General features: G+C 34.0%; 1 protein-coding gene and 1 long non-coding RNA gene across 2 annotated transcripts; one reads left to right on the top strand and one right to left on the bottom strand.

Moving 5' to 3' along the window:
- Positions 1-1,697, top strand: LOC111240598. The gene is made up of 2 exons (XR_002666046.1): positions 1-1,261; positions 1,399-1,697. It is a non-coding gene; the product is annotated as an uncharacterized LOC111240598 (long non-coding RNA).
- Positions 1,698-4,182: 2,485 nt separating this feature from the next.
- Positions 4,183-19,256, bottom strand: LOC106776653 (histone-lysine N-methyltransferase EZA1). The gene is made up of 18 exons (XM_022775791.1): positions 19,064-19,256; positions 18,525-18,629; positions 12,453-12,721; positions 12,106-12,267; positions 11,695-11,779; positions 11,403-11,564; positions 11,251-11,298; positions 11,100-11,168; positions 10,458-10,487; positions 9,957-10,366; positions 9,473-9,620; positions 8,807-9,027; positions 8,226-8,357; positions 6,823-6,910; positions 6,550-6,597; positions 6,339-6,467; positions 4,578-4,655; positions 4,183-4,479 (listed from the first exon to the last, which is right to left on the bottom strand). Exons 1-18 carry the CDS (start codon positions 19,214-19,216, stop codon positions 4,291-4,293), a joined length of 2,526 nt encoding a protein of 841 aa, XP_022631512.1. The 5' UTR covers positions 19,217-19,256; the 3' UTR covers positions 4,183-4,290.
- Between the last annotated feature and the right edge of the window lie 444 nt (positions 19,257-19,700).

The raw sequence follows: 19,700 nt of genomic DNA, 5'->3' as shown, positions 1-19,700 counted from the left end.
ATGAGTTTAGGTAAAAACAAAAAACATAGAATAAAATTCAAACAAACAAGTTTAAATAAAAAAAAACGCAAAGGTGAAAAACTAGGAGTGTATAATCTAAGCCCATGATGACGGGGAATAGCAATGAGGTTTAGGGGTGTGTGAACCAGGAAGGAAATTTTCTTTAGCAGAACCTGGCCCAGGAATTTAACCCAACGCCCCTTGGTTCAGAAATTTGGGTTCTATCATATGACCCCCACTTTTGCATTGAACGTCCAGGACCTAGCCTCCCCTCCTTTGAACGAAACAAACAGAGAAGGGTTTGCCTCCCTGCTCGAGAGCGTTGTCGCCTCTGCTGAACCAGCTTCCACCGTACCAGCCTTAGTCAGCCGCCGCGCGTCGTGTCGGAGGAAACCGCGTGCACCGCCGCGCTGCACTCAGGATCTTCGCCAGCCACAGTGTCGAGCTCCTCTCCTCTCTCTATTCTGACTAGCGCATGGAAGGGAAGTTTTCCTCTTGCTTGCCGCACGTTTCCGTCTTCATCTGGCTCTGAAGGGCTTTTCTTGACTGTTGATTTGATTTGTTTGTGATTTTGTTTCTATTGTTCAAGGGGATTAACTCTTTTGTTGGAGGCTTGAGATAAACAAAGGTGTGACCGATTGGGGATCTGGGTTGGTTCTTTTCTTTGTAGAGAAGAGAAACGGCATGTAGTAAAGATCAAGACTGATGAAGGTATGTATGTGGGATATCGGTTTGCAGGTTTGGGTTATACACAGAGGGGATTGGTTTCTAATCGTTGAAAGTGGTAGAGCGCGTTTATGTTGTCGGCATGAATGTATAACAAACAATGTGCAGAAGCAAATCGTGTATATTGAGTGTTGAACAACAAAAAAACGAGATATGCATACAACGCTCAGAATATTCAATGGCAACTATTCATAAGCATATAGAGGCATTATAAAGGCAGGGTAAAAAGACATTTTAACAATGATTGTGAAATGAGTTTACTCGTTTACCACTTGGAGCTTCTACGGTTGCTATGACAGGATATACGAAGTTAGTGATGAAGGTCCGGAGTCAAGAGCTCTATGTGATGGTTCGGCGTTGATGACGAGTCTTCGATGTTTGGGGTTTTTGGTGGATGAAACCTGGATGCTGTTGAAGGTGAGGAATTGGAATTGAAAGGGAAATGTGGTTGAGGTTAGAATGTTAGGATCGGTTTGGTATCGTGGGAAAATCTTGAGAAGGATTCCGTTGAGTAGAGAGTAGTAGTCTCTATGAGGTGAATGATCTCCTTTTTTCCTTTTCTTTCCTTTTTTTGGTTTGATATTGTGTGCCTTTTTTTTTTGGAAGACGCTGAGAAGTTTTTTTTGAGTAAACTGACGCCCCCCCTTTCAACTCTCTGAGTCTCCTCTATAGTGATTCAAGGAGTTCAGTATTGAATGACCCCTGTCCCTTCCGGAAGTCAACCTTCTCTTGTTACCCCACCCGAGAGGATCCATTCCGAATCTGCGAAAGCCACCACCTTTCTCAAACCCTATTCCTCTTTGGTGCATAGTCAGTGACAAAAACCATGGTGCCCAGGGGTTCCTAACCAGAAAAGGGAAATCGATTGCGTGTAGAGGTACACGCCGTTGTGTGTTGCAGGATAGAAAGCGCCGTAGGAAGGAAAGAGTGAAAGAAAAGACCGCCAATCCAAAAAAAATTCAAAGGAGAAACACAGTTTGACTATTAAATCTTTTATCTTTCCTTTTTTTTTTGTTTGTTGTTTGTTTTTTTTTTTTCCTTTGGGTTTTTTTTTTGTTACAACATTTTTTAATACGAAATATAAGAAAAAGAAAAAAAATAAATAATAAAAGAAAAGAAAGGGTGAGGAATAATAGATAAAAATAAATAAAGTGAAATAAAACAAGGGACAAATAAAAATAAAAATAAAAACAATAAAAATAACAAATAAAAGTACTTGAAGGAAGAAAAAATAAATAAAATAAAATAAAATGAAATAAAATAAGATAAAAAGGAAAATAAAATAAATATAAATAAAAATATTTCCTTTTTCTTTCTCTATATTTTTTCTTAAAAAGGAATTAATTAATTAATGAAATTTCTTTTTAACTCTAGGCATTTGTATTTAATAATCCGGACGAAATTGGGTATTGACAGGAATATATGAGAAGTTCAAATCTGAGCCAAGTAAATGCTCCATTAATGAGCCATGTAAATGCTCCATTAATGTAGAGAGAGAAAGAGAAAGATTGTTAAGGATAATAGGAAGGTGTAGGGTATTTGTGGAATAAAAGAAAATATTGGGGAGATGTAAAATATTTTTGAAATAAATGAATATAACGGGGATGTGGAGAAGTACTTGGGAGGTGGAGGGAGCAACACCCATTTATGAATCTTCATCTTTAGTACTCAACTTTATCATTTTTAGTCAATATAAGACTTAGACTCACACTTAGGCTCTCAGCATGAACAAACTTACTCAACGGTATCTAAAAATATCTTTCCATAAATTATAAAGAAAATTTTATTTTAATTAAAAAACAATAAATGGTAAAAAAAATCATAGGAATTGAAATAACATTATTTTATTACAATTTAGTAACAATATTAATGAAAATATCTAAATTTAGTATTCAATAAATAGAAAAGAATTATGTCTAAATCAAGAGAGGCTCCTATTTCAATTCACAATGTTTAGGCTAATTTTATGGATATTAACATTTGGAACCACTTCCAAATAATATTAGGCCTTGACTATTTCACATAGGACATCAAAATTTTGTTTTTGAGAAAAGATACCATAATTCGTAAACACCTATTCCTTAGTTAAGACTCATTAGTGAGACCAACGTTTCTTTGTCTGTCTTACTTTGAGAAATGCCTAATTCATCTTTTTTGGAAGCGTTGTCTTCTGGTGGAAAAGCCCATGATAGTGCACAATATAGATCATATATCAATAGTCATAAAACATCGCATCACCAGCTTCAACGTTTTCCTTGGCATATATTCTCACTTGATGTTCTCCTCCAACAAGCATCACTTATGAAACCCACCCAATAGTCCAATCATTGGGTCTTTCGAAAGAGGATCATTAAAGAGAAACAACACTCCTGACACATGAATTCAACCTATTGACATTGACTCCAATAAAAAATGTTTAAGACAATGAATTTATGGGTCTTTTTCTTTAGTACTCAACTTTATCATTTGTAGTCAATATAAAACTTAGACTCACACTTAGATTTCTAACATGAACAAATTGACTCCATACAAACAAATCTAAAAAAAAGATCTTTCCATAAATTATAAAGAAATAATTTATTTTAATTAAAAAAATAATAAATGGTAAAAAAAAATCATAAGAATTGAAATAACATTCTTTTGTTACAATATTAATGTAAATATCCAAATTTAATATTTAATAAATAGAAAAGAATTATGTCTAAAATAAGATAGGCCTACTATCCAAATGATATTAGGCCTTGATTATTTTACATAGGACATCAAAGTTCGTTTTTGAAAAACACATATTCCTTAGTTAAGGTTCATTAGTGAGACTAACGTTTCTTTGCCTTACTCCGAGAAATGCCTAATTCATATTTTTTGGAAACATTGTTTTCTGGTGGAAGAGTCTAAGATGGTGTATAATCTAGACATATACCAACACTCACAAAAAATTGCATCACTAACTTCAATGTTCTCCTTGGCATATATTCTCACTCGATGTTCTCCTCTAACAAGCATTACCTATGAAACCAATCCAATAGTCCAATCATTGGATCTTTCAAAAGAGGATCATCAGAGAGAAACAACACCCATGACACATGAATTCAACCTACACATAAGGAATTGATATCACCTCCAATAAAAAACGTTTAAGACAGTGAATTTATGGATCTTTATCTTTAGTATTCAACTTTATCATTTGCAATCAATATAAAACTTAGAATGATACTTAGATTTTCAGCATGAACAAACTCACTCGACACAAACAAATCTCAAAAAAGATCTTTCCATAAATTATAAAGAAACAATTTATTTTAATTAAGAAAACAATAAATGGTAAAAAATTATCATAGGAATTGAAATAACATTATTTTGTTACAATTTAGTAACAATATCAATGTAAATATCCAAATTTAGTATTTAATAAATAGAAAATAATTATGTCTAAAACAAAAAAGGCCTAGTATCCAAACGATATTAGGCCTTGATTATTTCACATAGGATATCAAAGTTTCGTTTTTTAGAGAAGATACCATAGTTCGTAAACACATATTCCTTAGTTAGGGCTCATTAGTGAGACTAACGTTTCTTTCCCTTGCTCTGAGAATTGCCTAATTCATCTTTTTTGGAAGCATTGTCTTCTGGTGGAAGAGCCCAAGATGGTGCACATTCTAGATCATACCAATAGTCGTAAAAAATCTCATCACCAGCTTCAATGTTTTCCTTGGCATATATTCCCACTCGATGTTCACCTCCAACAAACATCACCTATGAAACCCATCCAGTAGTCCAATCATTTTGACAATTCCTATGTTGACATCAATAGTATGTTTCATATGTTCACATAAGTGGGTATTGGGACTAACCTTTGCATAGCAGTTGGGTTTTGATGAATGGTTCGCAAATTTTAATTTGTCTCCTAGACGATGTGCATCAATAACCCACTATCAAAATACAAATAGTACGTTGATGAGAGATGTGCAGAACAAAAACTCACAATAACTGTTCTCAAAATTATAATATATTATACTTCTTTGGAAAGAGATGATGGATAAGGCTGACAAATTTCTAATCAAATAATCAGTAGTTTTACTGATTCAAAGATAAATTTTTTATAGAGTGCACACTCCCATTTTAGGAAAGTCAACTTGCGAACAAAACAAGCAATTGAACATAGATGTCAATCTGATGGATAAATATTAAACATAGAATGGACCACTAGAGATAACATGACTAATCAGCCTGTAATATCTCTTTTGATTTTTTGGAGTTCGAACTGAATGGGTACTTTAGCCATGATTTACCTGAATTGGTAATAGGTTAGCAAATATAGTTGTAAAGTTTACACCAAAAGTCCTAATGTATGCATTAGCAAGCTATGCTTAGATTTAGGTACTTTGATGACAAAGAGTTATGTTAAAACTTTAATAAGAGTCAATAGTCCTAAAAAATTTGACAACATCTTTCAGGACAAGTACAAAGATATTTTGACAACATCTTAAGTAAAATTGCTCTGTAGTCCTGAAAGAGGACGAGTTGTTGAGGTCTAAATGTTGAGATTTAAACAAGGCACGAACTTATATATATATATATATATATATATATATATATATATGTATGTATGTATGTATGTATGTATATATGTATATTCTTCTGCACGAAATTAATATACACAATTCACTCCTTTTGTGTCATTTCTCTTCCTTTTTGGCATGTGGTATGGGAGCTCTCTCCTTTACCGATGTAAAACAATAATTTTACTTCCACTTCTAACATGAATAATGATTTTAATGGAACTATTTTGGAATCTCATGATCAAAGTAACCCATTTTACATTCATTTAAGCAAAAATACATCGAATGTAATGATGAATCCAACATTGTAAAGAAATAACTATTCTTGAACATAAGTGATGTGTTGAGTAATGATTTCAAAGATCAAGTTAGTGTTTCAAAACAATGTTTTTCCACTTAATATATGTGATGTGTTGCATGATAGTTTCAAAGAACAAGTTAGAGTTACGAAACAACACACTTGTTCCACATAATAACTTAGGTTCCAAGCACAAATGATAACAAAGATAATATAATCTTGTTATCATAGATTTGAAATTTAGCCTCACCAAAATGTACACAAAGCTTGGAAGAATCTCAAAAAGCATTTTGAATGAGGGGACCTCAGAATTACAATAGGAGATTTCCTCTTTTAACAAAGGAAATTGAATAAGAATACAATATTTTATCGAACACAATATACTTTGAGAGAAATTAGATAATTACAAATCTATTTCTCAATGTGCACGTAATTCAATATTACGTAGGAATAAAGATTGTATAATTCGCTTTTTAGCGAAATTAAGTTAGACATTTGATGAGGTAAGAGTATCAAGTATTATTCATTCACTACCTAGAATCAATCATGTGTTTGCTAAATAAAGAAAAATAATATCTATATGTTGTACAAATTAACTAACAACTATTAGATTTTAGATCTTAAATCATTCAAACAACTTTATGAAAATTACAAGAATGCTGATGTCCATATAAAAAACATTAGAACAAGGGTCAAGAGAAAATTTTGTTTACATGAAAGAAAATGTTGATAAAAATGAAAGGGTCAAGACTTACCTCATTATTGAGGTTAAAAAGGAAGGAAGTGTTGACACGATCATATAGTTTTCCACGTTTTTCTGCTTCTTTAGGAGAGATTAATTCACCCTTGTACTCTCCTAGACAAACACTTTTGTTAATCGGATTCTGAAATGCATTATCAATTAGTTAGGAAAGCATGTAATCACATTATTTAAAAACAAAAAGTAAAAAAAAATAAAAAATCAACCTTTGCGAAGGCTCCCCATCCTACAACGTCTGATTTTGCCAAAAGAATCTAATAGATATCAGAAACACAACGTAAGATACTTATATATTTATCATTTTATTCATGAATGAAGTACAAATAATTTAAATAATACAGTAATTATAGAGTTTTTTATTTCTAAATTCAAAAACTACTAAATTTTCAAAATAATTTAATTAAATAAGGTTAGTCAACCAATTGGAGGAGAATGACGCAAGGCACAAAGCAAAAGTGAAGAATTAAGTCTTTACTAACCCTCTCTTTATGTCCTAAAAGAATATTCATATTTCCGCATTTGCTATCTCCACGTCGAGGTGGCTCCCCTAATGAACCATCGCCGCAACTGTACAAAAAATGTCACATTTAAAATCTTCAAAAATCCTAATCACTTCCATAGACTCAAAGTTTGAAGTCGTTAATACAACTATTCTGAAATTAATTGATAGTATTTAAACAAATGAATATATTCTGAAACCAAGATACATATCCAAATGGGCAACAGACAAAATTAACAGAGAATAATTATATTTTATGCCTCTAAAATGTATGCAACATGGTATTTAGAGCTGAGTTACTTCTGAGAATTTTTTTTTGTTATCTCTATGCTGTTAGCAGTGACACTGTCTACCACTGTCGCTGCCATTGCGGGTGCTACAATTGTCATTATTGGAGTTTTGATCCATAATCACACAATTTTGATCGTCTCAGTCAAGTGATCACTGTGCTGCTAATGATGCCTTATCAGAGCTCCTATATACCCTTGGCGTCTTTTGAAGTTGTGGATCTGTTCCATATTCCGTCGTGCATATGACATGTCTTGTAACAATTTAAAGCATCAGGTCCCTCTTTTTCCTCTTCCAGGTTCGCGCGTCTAGTCTCCTCTTTTCTCTCTTTTTCATTTTTCAGGTGCCTTAATTGAAGAATCTTGAATTTTTAAGGTTTTTCTCATATTCATCTATGGCTTCTTGCACTGCTACCTCTTCTGACATTTCTTCTATCACAATTGTGTTTGACCCATCCATATAGGCTTTCTCTCCCGTGAAAAAAATGGTTTTTGTTAGTTTATTTATAGTCGTGATGACTCTTTAACAATGATCTCTTTATCCATTGGATGTCAACAATGTATTTCTTACTTGTGATTTGTAAGAAGAGATTTACATAGAACAACATTCCATATTTGTTGCTCACAAAAATATTCTGGATTGATAATTTGCCTTTTATGTCATATCGCAAATCATTAAGCATTTGAAGTTACTCAAATGCAAATGCAGATATTTTTACAAAGGTGTTATATTAGTAAGAAACTAGATACATACAATTTGTATGCACTAGATTGAGAGAAGTGTTAAATATATTATCTTTAGTTAATTTGTTATTATTTCTTATTTGTATTTTAAACTTGGTTCATATTTCTTCTATTATAGATAAATGACTTTACTTGTATATTCAAAGAGAAATTAATATCATGTATAGTTTTCACTTAATTCTAACCCAAAATATGATTCATCTTCTTGAATTAACATATGCTACCTAATTATTAGGATCAAACTATTTGCCTTAGTTATGTCTTTCTCAACAACCTGAAGTACAATAAAGGAAATATATTAAGAGAGCTAAGTAAAATGAAGTTAGAGATAAAAAAAAAATAATGACATTACCTAACCCAACAATTTCGACAGACATCTGGGTCACATTCACGATTGGCTGCAAAGCACGGACATAATCGACTTCTGCATTGACTCTTAGTACAATGACATCCTCTGAATCGATTTGTGCACATCTTTGAACACCTAAAAGTAGAAGCAAGAAAACCTTATGTTGAGAACGCATTTTCATGCTTTTTGCTAAGCATGGATTTTTTTTAAAGCTTTCTGTCCACATGTCTCTTGTAGCACTCCAAGAAAAATCTCGTTTCTTTCCTTTTGAGTTAAAGTACTTGGGAAAAACATATTAAATAATTATGTAGATCACCCTCGTTGGACATGAATCTTTAAATTAAATACCCCAAAAAGATTGTTAACAAAGTACTTCAGAAAGGCCAGCACATGACCATGACAAATACAAAATATCCTTGTTGCAATTGAATATTCAAATTAGACACCCATAAAGATTGTTATCACTAAGTAATTTAAATTGGGCAACACATGGTCATGAGAAATTTAAAATATGGTGCAATTGTTGCTCTATTTCTTTAATAGAAAGAAGGATTAGAGACATAACTAAATGAAAATTCACATACCCACAATATTTTTCACAGCAAGTTCCATTAAGAAGACAAGAGCATTCCTTTCCACACATTCCATGACATCCACAAGGAGTATATTGCTTATTGCACAGGTTTTGCCCATAAGCAATTTTTCTCCATCTTGGGGGCAGACCGGCAGACTTTCGAGTATAGTTGAACTTCCTAGGTTTTCCCTTTTTCCGTTGTGATCTTGATCTTGATGACATTTCTAGGTCCTAGCAAATTAACCCAAATTTAAAGTACAAAACATTGCGAAAATTATGTTCAAAGTACAAAAAACTGAACATTCAGCGATTATGTTTTCCTTTGAATTGATTTATGAAGTTCAGTTAGACAAGTGTGATACAAGAAAATACCCTCCCCTGTTAGGAAGCACAAAATACCAAAGCCCCTAAATAATTACAATAATTATAAAATTATCAACTACTGAAGTTGATATTTTATCTTGCTATTTGAGCAAGTGCAAGACATTTCAAGATATATCAGTGTTCCCCATTCAAATTTGTTTACTCAATAAATTGTATTATAACTATTTTACACAATATTGGTGGAAGAATAAATTTTCCATCATCATGAAACAACCCCCACATCTCTAGAAAAATTATGTCAATAGAAGAAAACACAGAAGACAGGGAAACAAATGCTTGTAATAACTCTCACTGTGCACTCTGCATTGATATTTTCATTTCCATCCACGATTGAATTTGTTGTGGATCCATGGATCATTGACTCTCCACCAGCAAACATATACCTCGCTACTTGCAAGCAAGTCTTCAAGCCAGTAAGAAAAGTAGCGGCTATGAGGCAACTGCAAAGCGTGGGAAGCACAGCATAAGCAAAAACACACAAAAAACAATCATAATTTGTTAAAGATATTAAGGAAAACATGTGTATAAAATGTCTCATTGTCCATGATTATGTTTATAAAATGTCTCATTGTCCATGATTTTAGGATTAACTGGCTACAGGATAACAACAAAACACATACCAAATATAAAGCAACACATCCACATCATACACACAGTATAAGCATAATTTGTTCTGCCATTTCTCAACCCAATACACATTTTTCAGAAGAATAATAATAATAACCTAATTATTTAACATGATCCAAGTGTTTTTTAAGAGTGAGAAAGCTCCATACCTATTTTTTCCAAACATTTCTACTCCCTTCAAATATAAATCTCTCTCTGTAGGTCTCCAATCCGAGTCACTTATCATCTTATCAGTTTGCACGTCCTTTGAAATGGGCATCTCATTAAATTCTGTCTCCTTTGTAAGATCTTCTCGTCCATTCATAACTCCTTTGTCCCGCTCACCATGGTCAAAGCTACCAGAAACTGGTAATTTCTTTGAAGCATGTTCACCAAGACTTTCCAAAGATGCACTAGATGTTGTGTGATTTTCATTGTCACTAGCATCCAAACTTAGTTCACTGTAATGATTGCCAATATTGATAATTATATCATCTGAGGTTCTCTTCAGCTCACAAGAACTCCGAGGCTCATTAGGAGGCAAAGTTGTGTCCACTTCCATTGGTGTAATTCCTTTATCCTGAAAAGATCAATGAGCTAAATTTATTAAACGAAATACTGACATCCTTTAACCATGAGAAAATGAAAGAGAGATCAATTCAAATCCTGACATCCACTTCCATTGGTGTAATTCCTTTATCCTGAAAAGATCAATGAGCTAAATTTATTAAACGAAATCCTGACATCCTTTAACCATGAGAAAATGAAAGAGAGATCAACTCAAAGCCTTTTACATTGTTTTATCATCAAACATGTAACGAAAGTAGATAAAGTGGTGCTTTTGCAAGTATATCTGTACATCTAATTTTCTTAAATGGATGGAAAACATTTATTATCGACGAATTTATGTCAACACAAGTTAACAAATTACTTTTTATTAAGGACGCATCCAGAAATCTGTTTAGGAAGGAATGTTTTTGTTTTGCTTTATAATATTTAAATATCTGACATGATAAATAACATTTTCACAAATGATACTACTACAAAAATATTTGTTGCCTTTACACATAAAAATAAAAGTATCTGACAATGATAATAATTGAAAGTCCTCAAATTCTATAATAATGACAATATATAAATACATATATTTATAATATGTTTATTGGAAGTCACATTTACTAAATAACAATTATTAATTCTTGTTAGGTTTCATTAATGTTTACTAACTCTTATTAATTCAATATTGCTAATTTTAATAAAAATATTATCATTGCACAAGTTAATAGAACAACCAAGAACAAGAAGAAGAATACCAGAAGGTAACATTGATCACTGCATGGTTTCCTACCAACTTCAGGTTCAGAGCAGACATGTTTTTCGCTCTGGGAAGTAAATCATCAAATTAATTTATTGATGGAATTGGAACACGTTAAATTAAAAAGAACATAAAACATTTCTACTTACAAGACATATTAAAGGTTGATCAGTGCCATGGATAGCACAGTCAAAGATCTGCCCAAGAAAATTGTAAAAGCATAGATAGATACAAAATATTTAATATCATATTAAACATAATGGGAATGGCAAGAATCTTAAGATAATGTTTTAGTATGTACCAAACATCGACGACAGAAGGTTTTATCAAAAGTTTCTAAAGTCCCACCCAAACTTTTCTGTAAGCATACTTCATGATGACTCTGACATCCTTTACAATGACAATCTTTAGAATGTTGATCCAGACTCTCCATACTCTTTTCCTTTAGTATTTCATACCTCTCCTGCACATTTTAATGAAGAAAAAAAAATCTCCAAAACCATAAAGATGATAGTTCAAAATATCCATGAATAATTAAATATAATTAATGAGCGTCAAATATATATTCACGTCCTTAAGTTACTCTAGATTACCTGAATTTCTGAATCGTCAGTCTCAAAAATCTCTTCAATGATACCCAATACCTCCTTAGTAGACCCATATTCCTCGAGTGTCATCCTAATATTCAAGAGTCGAGATAGTAATTCCAGAATAGAGAAGCTTCAAACATTTGAATAGAGTAGAAAAATGATACCCAACAAGTATAAATTTGGTATTCAATTTAGATATGTTGTGTGATGATGATAAAGATCTTATTTCCTATTACTTGCGGAAGGAAAACCACAATAGGTCCCCTATTTTGTTCAGCAAACAAATATGTAAATTAAGAATTTATATATGACCCACAACAAAAATTTCAATAAGGATCTTCAGCTCTTGTTGTAATTCCCTTTTTCTTCATAAGCAACTAGAACTACTACATGCAAGTCCACATCTTAATTTACCTCAGAATTTGGTCCTCAGCCTCAGTGAATTCATGTTTATCATTCTGGGTATTTGGTATCTCTTCCTCATTATCACTGCATATCATCATTTCACCTCTGTTATTGTCATAGTACATCTGGAACTTTCCAATAACCGATTGATCTTCAGCCATTTTCTCATTTCTGTTCAGTGATGAAAATTTTGAAAAATCAAAAAATACAATCTGCAAACGAATTTATCAATAATATTTTCTAATTTAAAAGAAAATATAAATCAAGAAGTGGGTAATTTTTTCCAATGACAAAAATTGTATTGGATATCTATCTGGACAGAAGATTAGTTTATGAAACCTCAAAGTCAAACACACCTGGCCACATATACCCAAGCCGTATATGTTGGTAGTTTTTCCTCGTTTGGAATCCTAATACTTTCTGCTGCTGATATGTCCACATCATTGAATCGATCCTCCTCTGGTGTAGCTTCAGGGAACCCGTTGAATTTACATAAAGGATTGTCAATTCTCAAACACAGCTTATTGACGTTTTCCCCTACCTGCAAATACTTATTCCCTGATAATACTCTCTTATTCGTTGGAAAAACAGGCTCAAGATTCCTCCAATGTCTATGAACCTTTTCCTGTGCAAACATAACTAAAATTAATTTCATTCTAATTAAGAGTATTCAAAACAAGTCATTCCCAATTAGGAGTGTACTAAAAGGGGGCAGGCAAGGACCTTAGCCCCCCTTCTCAGGCTTTATATGTGTATATATGTTGTCATACATTTGTGTTCATAATTGGTTGATTTGATTAACTTGGACAACGATACAATTTTATTGCATTAGCAAGATTGGATGACTTGCATTCCATATTAGTCTTTTATGTGCTCTGTATATGCTATTAATAACGGTTAATGAAGATTAATGAAACTTAATGATTGACTGTTCTCTGATTCTCAATGGGTTCAGCTGATGCGTGCTAGGTATTTTAAGCACATAACTCAATTAAATAAATACAAGTCTCGTTCTCTGTGTCCTTCTTTGGCTAGATTCATACTTGAAGTTCATGATGTAGATTGCGCGTTAGGAGATTGTAAAGGATTCTAGCACAAGATAGAAAGGTAACGTGTATGTATTTTCTGTATTACTTAAAACAGAGCAACACCCTTATTTATATAAGGGTCAACCAGTATATACAAAGTATAAAACTGAAAACAAAAGCTATAGAAAAGCAATAGTGGGACAGCTGTCAAAAGTAACAGCTTTACTAGTTTTGCTTAACAACATGTAACATTCTAAAACATTCTAATACACCTCCCTAAGCCAAACTAGATTGTTCCAACAACACCAATAAGTTTCCTGAGACTCTTGAATCTTTCAAACTTCAAAGCCTTAGTTAGAATATCAGCTAATTGTATCTCTAACTTGCAATGACACAGCTCCAACCTTTCATTCTTCACTTGATCACGGATATAATGGAATCTAGTTTCAATATGTTTACTTCTTCCATGAGAAGCAGAGTGTTTAGCTAGATCTATTGCACATTTGTTGTCAACACAAAGTTGTATTTTCCCTGCCAATTCCATCTTCAATCCCTCCATCACAAACTTTAGCCATATAGCTTGACATGTTGCCTCACATGCTGCTGTGTACTCTGCTTCACGGGAGCTTAAAGCTACAACAGGTTCCTTGGTTGAACTCCATGATATTGGTGAGTTTCCAAGAAAGAACAAATAACCTCTTGTGCTTTTCCTATCACACTTATCCTCACACCACTTTGCATCATAGTAGGCTTTTATTCTCATTTCCACGCCTTCTCTTCTTCGTGGAAAAAGAATACCATAGTTGTGTGTGCCTTGTATGTACCTTAGAATGCGTTTTACAGCATTCAGGTGTGATGTTTTTGAATTCTGCATGTATCTGCTCACAAGACCAACATTGTAACTCACATCTGGCCTTGTGTTACACAAGTATCTTAGGCTTCCTACCATGCTTCTATAGAAAGTAGCGTCTACAGCCTCCTCTTCTGGATCAGTTTCAAGTCTCAAACCCACTTCTGGAAGTGTATTTGCAGCATTACACTTCTGCATGTCAGCCTTCTTTAGCATCTCTTTAGCATCTCTTTAGCATCTCTTTAGCATAGTTTGATTGATGCATCATTATCCCTTTCTCAGTTTTAGCAAACTCTACGCCAAGGTGGTTTAGTTTGCCTAAATCACTCACTTCAAACTCACTCAGCATATGTAGTTTGAATTTCTGAATTAGAACTTCATTGCTTCCAGTAACTAGCATATCATCCACATATAGACACATTATTAGTCTTTCAATTCTTCCTTCTCTTTGACTATTCTGCACATAGGCACCATGTTCTGCAACACACATCTCAAAATCAATGTTGCCCATGAATTGATCAATCCTCTGATTCCAGGCTCCAGGGCTTGTTTTAGCCCATACAGGGCTTTCTTCAACATGTATAGCATTCCCTGATGCACCTCTACTTCGAACCCAGGGGGCTTCACTGCATAGACCTCTTCTTCTAGCCATCCATTTAGAAAAGCTACCTTCACATCCAATTGATGTAATGACCAACCAAGTTGATTTGCTAAGGTAGTCTCACCGTTTCCATTCTAGCCACTAGTGCATACATCTCACCATAGTCTATTCCAGCCTTTTGTAGAAATCCCTTTGCAACCAGGCTGGCCTTACATCTAACAACCTCTCCTTACGGATTTACTTTAGCTTTATAAACCCACTTCAGATCTATCGGCCTTTTATCTGCAGGCAGTTTAGCCAATTCCCAAGTTTGATTTTTCTCAATAGAATCTATCTCCTCTTGCATTGCTTTCAGCCACTTATCATCTGAAGCAGCTTGCTCAAAAGTAACAGGTTCAACTTCAACTATAAGTGCATAATGGACAAGATTACCTTCTGAAGTTACTGCAGCCTCATAGAACAAATCATAGTCCTTCAAATATGAAGGTAGCTGTGATGTTCTAGAGGATCTTCTCAGGTTTCCTCCTTGATCAGTAGACTCTTCTTCAACTGGATTAGATTTATTTCTCAAAATCTCGTCCTCCAACTGAAGAGTTACATTTTTTCTCTGCATAGACTTCCAATCCCAAACTCTATCTTCATCAATTATCACATCTCTACTTATAGTTGCTTGTCCAGTTTCTGGACTGTACAACTTATACCCACCAGTTACATGATAACCAATTAAAATTCGTGGCACTCCCTTATCATCCAATTTTCTTCTCAATTGATTTGGCACATGTTTGAAGCAAACCGACCCAAAAACTCTATGCTCTACATCTGGCTTGATGGAACTCCAGGCAGTCAACACTGCCTCTTTCCATAAGGACCGTGCTAGCTCCTTGCTTTTCAGCATGCACCTTACCATATTCAGATGTGTTGTCTTGTGCCAGATTAGCTTGATTCTTGGGTTTATTCTTTGCACCTTCACCCTTCCAACCGTCTTTGGCAAAATGCCCAAGTTTTTGACAATTAAAACATCTAACCTTTTTGTCAAACTTCCAGCTCTTTTCTTGATCACCATTCTGGTCTGACTTGTTCTTGAACTTCCGTATGCTTCTTTTTGCCAAATCTTTTAGACCTTTTTCCCTTTCCATGAAATTGGGATCTAACTTGCGAGACTTGATCTCAATACTGCCTTTGCTCATTCAATCTATGTTCATGAGCCTCCATCCACTGTCTCTAAATCACGCGTTTCTTCAATGGAAACCACAATACGATCGAACCTTGGTGGCAATGTCCTCAGGATCTTGTCAACAACATACTGATCCGTATAGTATCTTTGCATGCACGCATTGCACTCACATATTCCTACACCTTGTCAAAATAATCCACCACGATATCATTCTCTTCCATAGCCAGACATTCAAACTGCCTCCTCAATGTTTGCATCTTCACCGTCTTGGTCTTATCACCATCTCCATATGTTTTCAGCAAAATTTCCCATATCTCCTTTGCTGTTTTTGCCTTTGATATTCCATGAAACACTTTTGGTCTAACACATTGATAAAGAAGAAACCGAGCCTTACTATCAAGCTTTTGTTGAATCTTGAAGTTTTTCTTTTCTTCATCAGTGGCTTAGGGACTTAATCAAGGCAATCCTTCGAACACAACATCTGCAACATCCTGGAAGCCGAAAATGGCATTCATCTTGATACGACATTCATCAAAACACTTCCCATCAAAGACTGAAAAAGAACCTTGCATCATCCCTCCTAGACCAGCCATAATTCCACCGTAACCTTCTTCTTACACTACTATCCTTCTAAAGATCCTTCTTCTACACCCCTTGATGACTCAAGATACCTCCCTTCTTGACGACCTCAAGATGCTCTCTTTGAAGAATTCACACACCACTCTGGATACACTCTTAAAACCAAAGAACAAATTAATGAACTAGTTTGTCTCACTCCTTACACTCATAGGTTTCGAACTCAGCTCTTGATACCATAAAGGATTCTGGCACAAGATAGAAAGGTAACATGTATGTATTTTCTGTATTACTCAAAACAGAGCAACACCCTTATTTATATAAGGGTCAACCAGTATATACAAAGTATAAAACTGAAAACAAAAGCTATAGAAAAGGAATAGAGGGACAGCTGTCAAATGTAACAGCTTTACTAGTTTGGCTTAACAACACGTAACATTCTAAAACATTCTAAATGATTGATCCCATATTAACTTCTGGAATGATGTGTGGTGTCGGGATACCTCAATTGTTGTAGCATTTCATATCCCTACTAATATTAGCTCTAAGCTATCTGCTACGGTAAAAGATTTCACATGCTCCAACTTGCTACAAGTTCCTGGAAACGTTTTGAAGAGATTACCGGTTTTATGTGATAGATAAACTTTCGGGTTTCAGATCCTTGAGCAGCAAGATCAAGTCATTTGGAGGCCTGCTAAGGACGGGATATGGACTTTCAAAGCTGCTATATCTCATGTAAAATCTGATGCTCTATATGTTTCTGGTAAGAAAATGATTTGGTCTCCAACGATTCCTCTATCTAGGCCATTCCTTCATTGGAGACTTGTGCATGACACTATTGATGAAAATTCATGTAAAAGTGGAAGTACTGTGGCCTCTGCATAGTCTCTGTGGTGGCATGGAGATAACTTCTCAGCACATCTTTTTCCACTTTAGGGTTGCTTGACGGTTTTGAATTTAGTTTAAAGATATTTTCACTGGAACTACGAGTCTGTTTCCATAGGTACTATCTTGAACTTCATTCCTCACGTAATAGTCAATTAGTTCTTGTTATCTTATTGAAAGCGATTCATATAATATGGTTGACTTGGTATACGAGGAACTCTGAGATTGGCCAATAAAGCATTATCAATTGGTCAGGCTTTTGCGAATAGTTAGTTGGAAATGGCTACCTCAGGGTCTTCTTTTTGGGGGTACAGGGTTGTTTCTATGGATGATTTTAGAATTCTATAATTTTTTTTCCCTAATTGTCCTCCTCCGGCTCCTAAATTTTGGAAATTAAATGGTTTCCTCCTTCATACGATTGCATGCAATGCAACAGTGATGAGGTTTCTGGTGGTAATCTTGAGCACCCCTCCTGTGGTGGTATTTTTCAAGACAATATAAGTAATTTCCTTGATGGCTTCTCAACTTACATTGGGGTGGGTTCTGCACTTGCTGCTGAAATTTTAACAGTTATGTTTGCTTTGGGGCATGCGGAAAGAAATGGTTGGAATAATTTTGAGCTTGAATGTGATCCATAGTTAGTCCTCTAGGCTTTCCATGAGGAAAATATTCTAGATGTGCTGCATATGATAGGTAGAGCTTGAGGTGGCACCGTTGTTGGGGTGTCCTGTCTCTAATGCTTTTGTTCATCAATTTTCCAAAAAATTAATCGTTTTGTTGCAAATGTTACTTACACTAAACATATATTGTATATATTGTCATACTACAGATTTCAAGAGCAAATAGCAATATGTTTTAATTTGCGCTATTTGTTTAAACTTTAGGCATTGTCTACTTTCCCACAAAACAAAAGAAAAAGAGCTAGATACTAATTCCACGAAATTAACTAATAACATTGCCGATGATAAAAGGGACAAAAAACATTTTCAACAATCAAGTCATGCAATTGTGAACTTACAGGACTTTTCGTTCTAATTTTTCTTGTTTCAAAAATTATTTTACGCAGCAACTTCACACTACTCGATAAACAATTCCGGATAGAAAATCTATCAATTTAAAAAAAGAAATAGAAACAATTGAGAAACGCTTTCTCATATTTTATCTATTCATTGAGGGTGCATTGGTTGGCTGTCCAGGAGACAATTTTTTAGAAAATATAAATCTGCTCAAGAGGCAAGTAGTTTTGTATATGCCAGTAAATAAATTTTAAAAATGCAAACTTCTTGTTAAAAATATTAAGAAAAAAGCCCTTACTTTAACTGATACCCCTCTCTCGGCACGGTATTTATCTGTCAACACTTTAATCTTGGCCTTCAAAGATCTTCTACTAACCTCTCCCGCTGACTTTCCATGTTGTTTCTGTCAATATTACGGCATAAAATAGTCTTACAAATATTGCCTCAAACATCGAAATACACAAAAGTCCATATATTTCATAAAAATAAAATAAAATAATCTGCCTCCACATTCTCGTGTTTGGCAGCGGCAGAAAAGCATTCAAGGAACGACGCTCATTTATAAAAAATGTATCAGTAACCAAACATCCACTCAATTTCCCAAACTAAAATTCTACTATTTGTACACACAAAAATAGATCGACGACGGCTAATTCCAGGCTTCGACATCCAATTCCATACATGCAAACACACTATCATCTAAGTTCAATTCTGAACTATCGATGCGATACAATTTCAAAGAAATGGAAGGAGACGAAGAAGACAAGACGATAAAACATCTAAATGAAAGGAATTATAGAAAATGAGAAAACAAAGAGTGAAGAAAGTAATACAAACATGATATTTGGAGGCACAGCTAGAATTTCTGTTCACCATGGATGCGCACAGAAAGATTGATGAAAGGAGAAAAATGGATTGGTGAAGAAGATGAAGCAAAGTGAAGAAAGAATAACTCTTCAGAAATGAGTTGTCATAGCACAAACGTTGCATAATATATGGTGCCGTTTCATGCCAGGCTTATTATTATTTCCTTTCTACGTACCGCATTGGGACCACCACTCTCAACTCCAACGTTTTTTCCCACCAAATCCACGTTTGTCTGTGCTTATTTTTTTTTAAATTTTTTTATTGAATATTTATATGATATTCCGAATGCTTTTTAATTGACATGTTAATAGGAATTTTGTTAAATAAAAATTAATAAATTGAATAAAGAAAATTTCTCAAAATTGAATAAGTATTAAACGAAAGAAAATTAAATTTATTCTGTTTTGAATCTTCCATTTGAATTACGCTTAAAAGAGAAACAAAATTTAATACTTGCGTCTTTTTATTACTTTAATTTACTTTAACTAAATCTGGACTTAATTCACATGCAGTGTTTGTCTAAATATATTTTATCATTTAATCCGAACTTAAAACAGATAAACTTTAAAGAAAATTATGGTCAAAATAAACAGTCTGATTACACATA

This window comes from Vigna radiata, chromosome 11, assembly GCF_000741045.1.
Source record: "Vigna radiata var. radiata cultivar VC1973A chromosome 11, Vradiata_ver6, whole genome shotgun sequence".
Classification (NCBI taxonomy): domain Eukaryota; kingdom Viridiplantae; phylum Streptophyta; class Magnoliopsida; order Fabales; family Fabaceae; genus Vigna; species Vigna radiata.
The sequence above is the reverse complement of the archived record's forward strand: the minus strand, read 5'-3'. Positions and strand labels throughout refer to the sequence as shown.

Coding starts and splice junctions, on each gene's coding strand:
- LOC106776653 (XM_022775791.1), bottom strand. CDS start 19,216: ATGCAACGTTTGTGCTATGACAACTCATTTCTGAAGAGTTATTCTTTC. Junction 11,780..12,105: donor GCTGAGGACCAAATTCTGAG/GTAAATTAAGAT, acceptor CTTGAATATTAG/GATGACACTCGAGGAATATG. Junction 10,367..10,457: donor TTACACCAATGGAAGTGGAT/GTCAGGATTTGA, acceptor TGATCTTTTCAG/GATAAAGGAATTACACCAAT.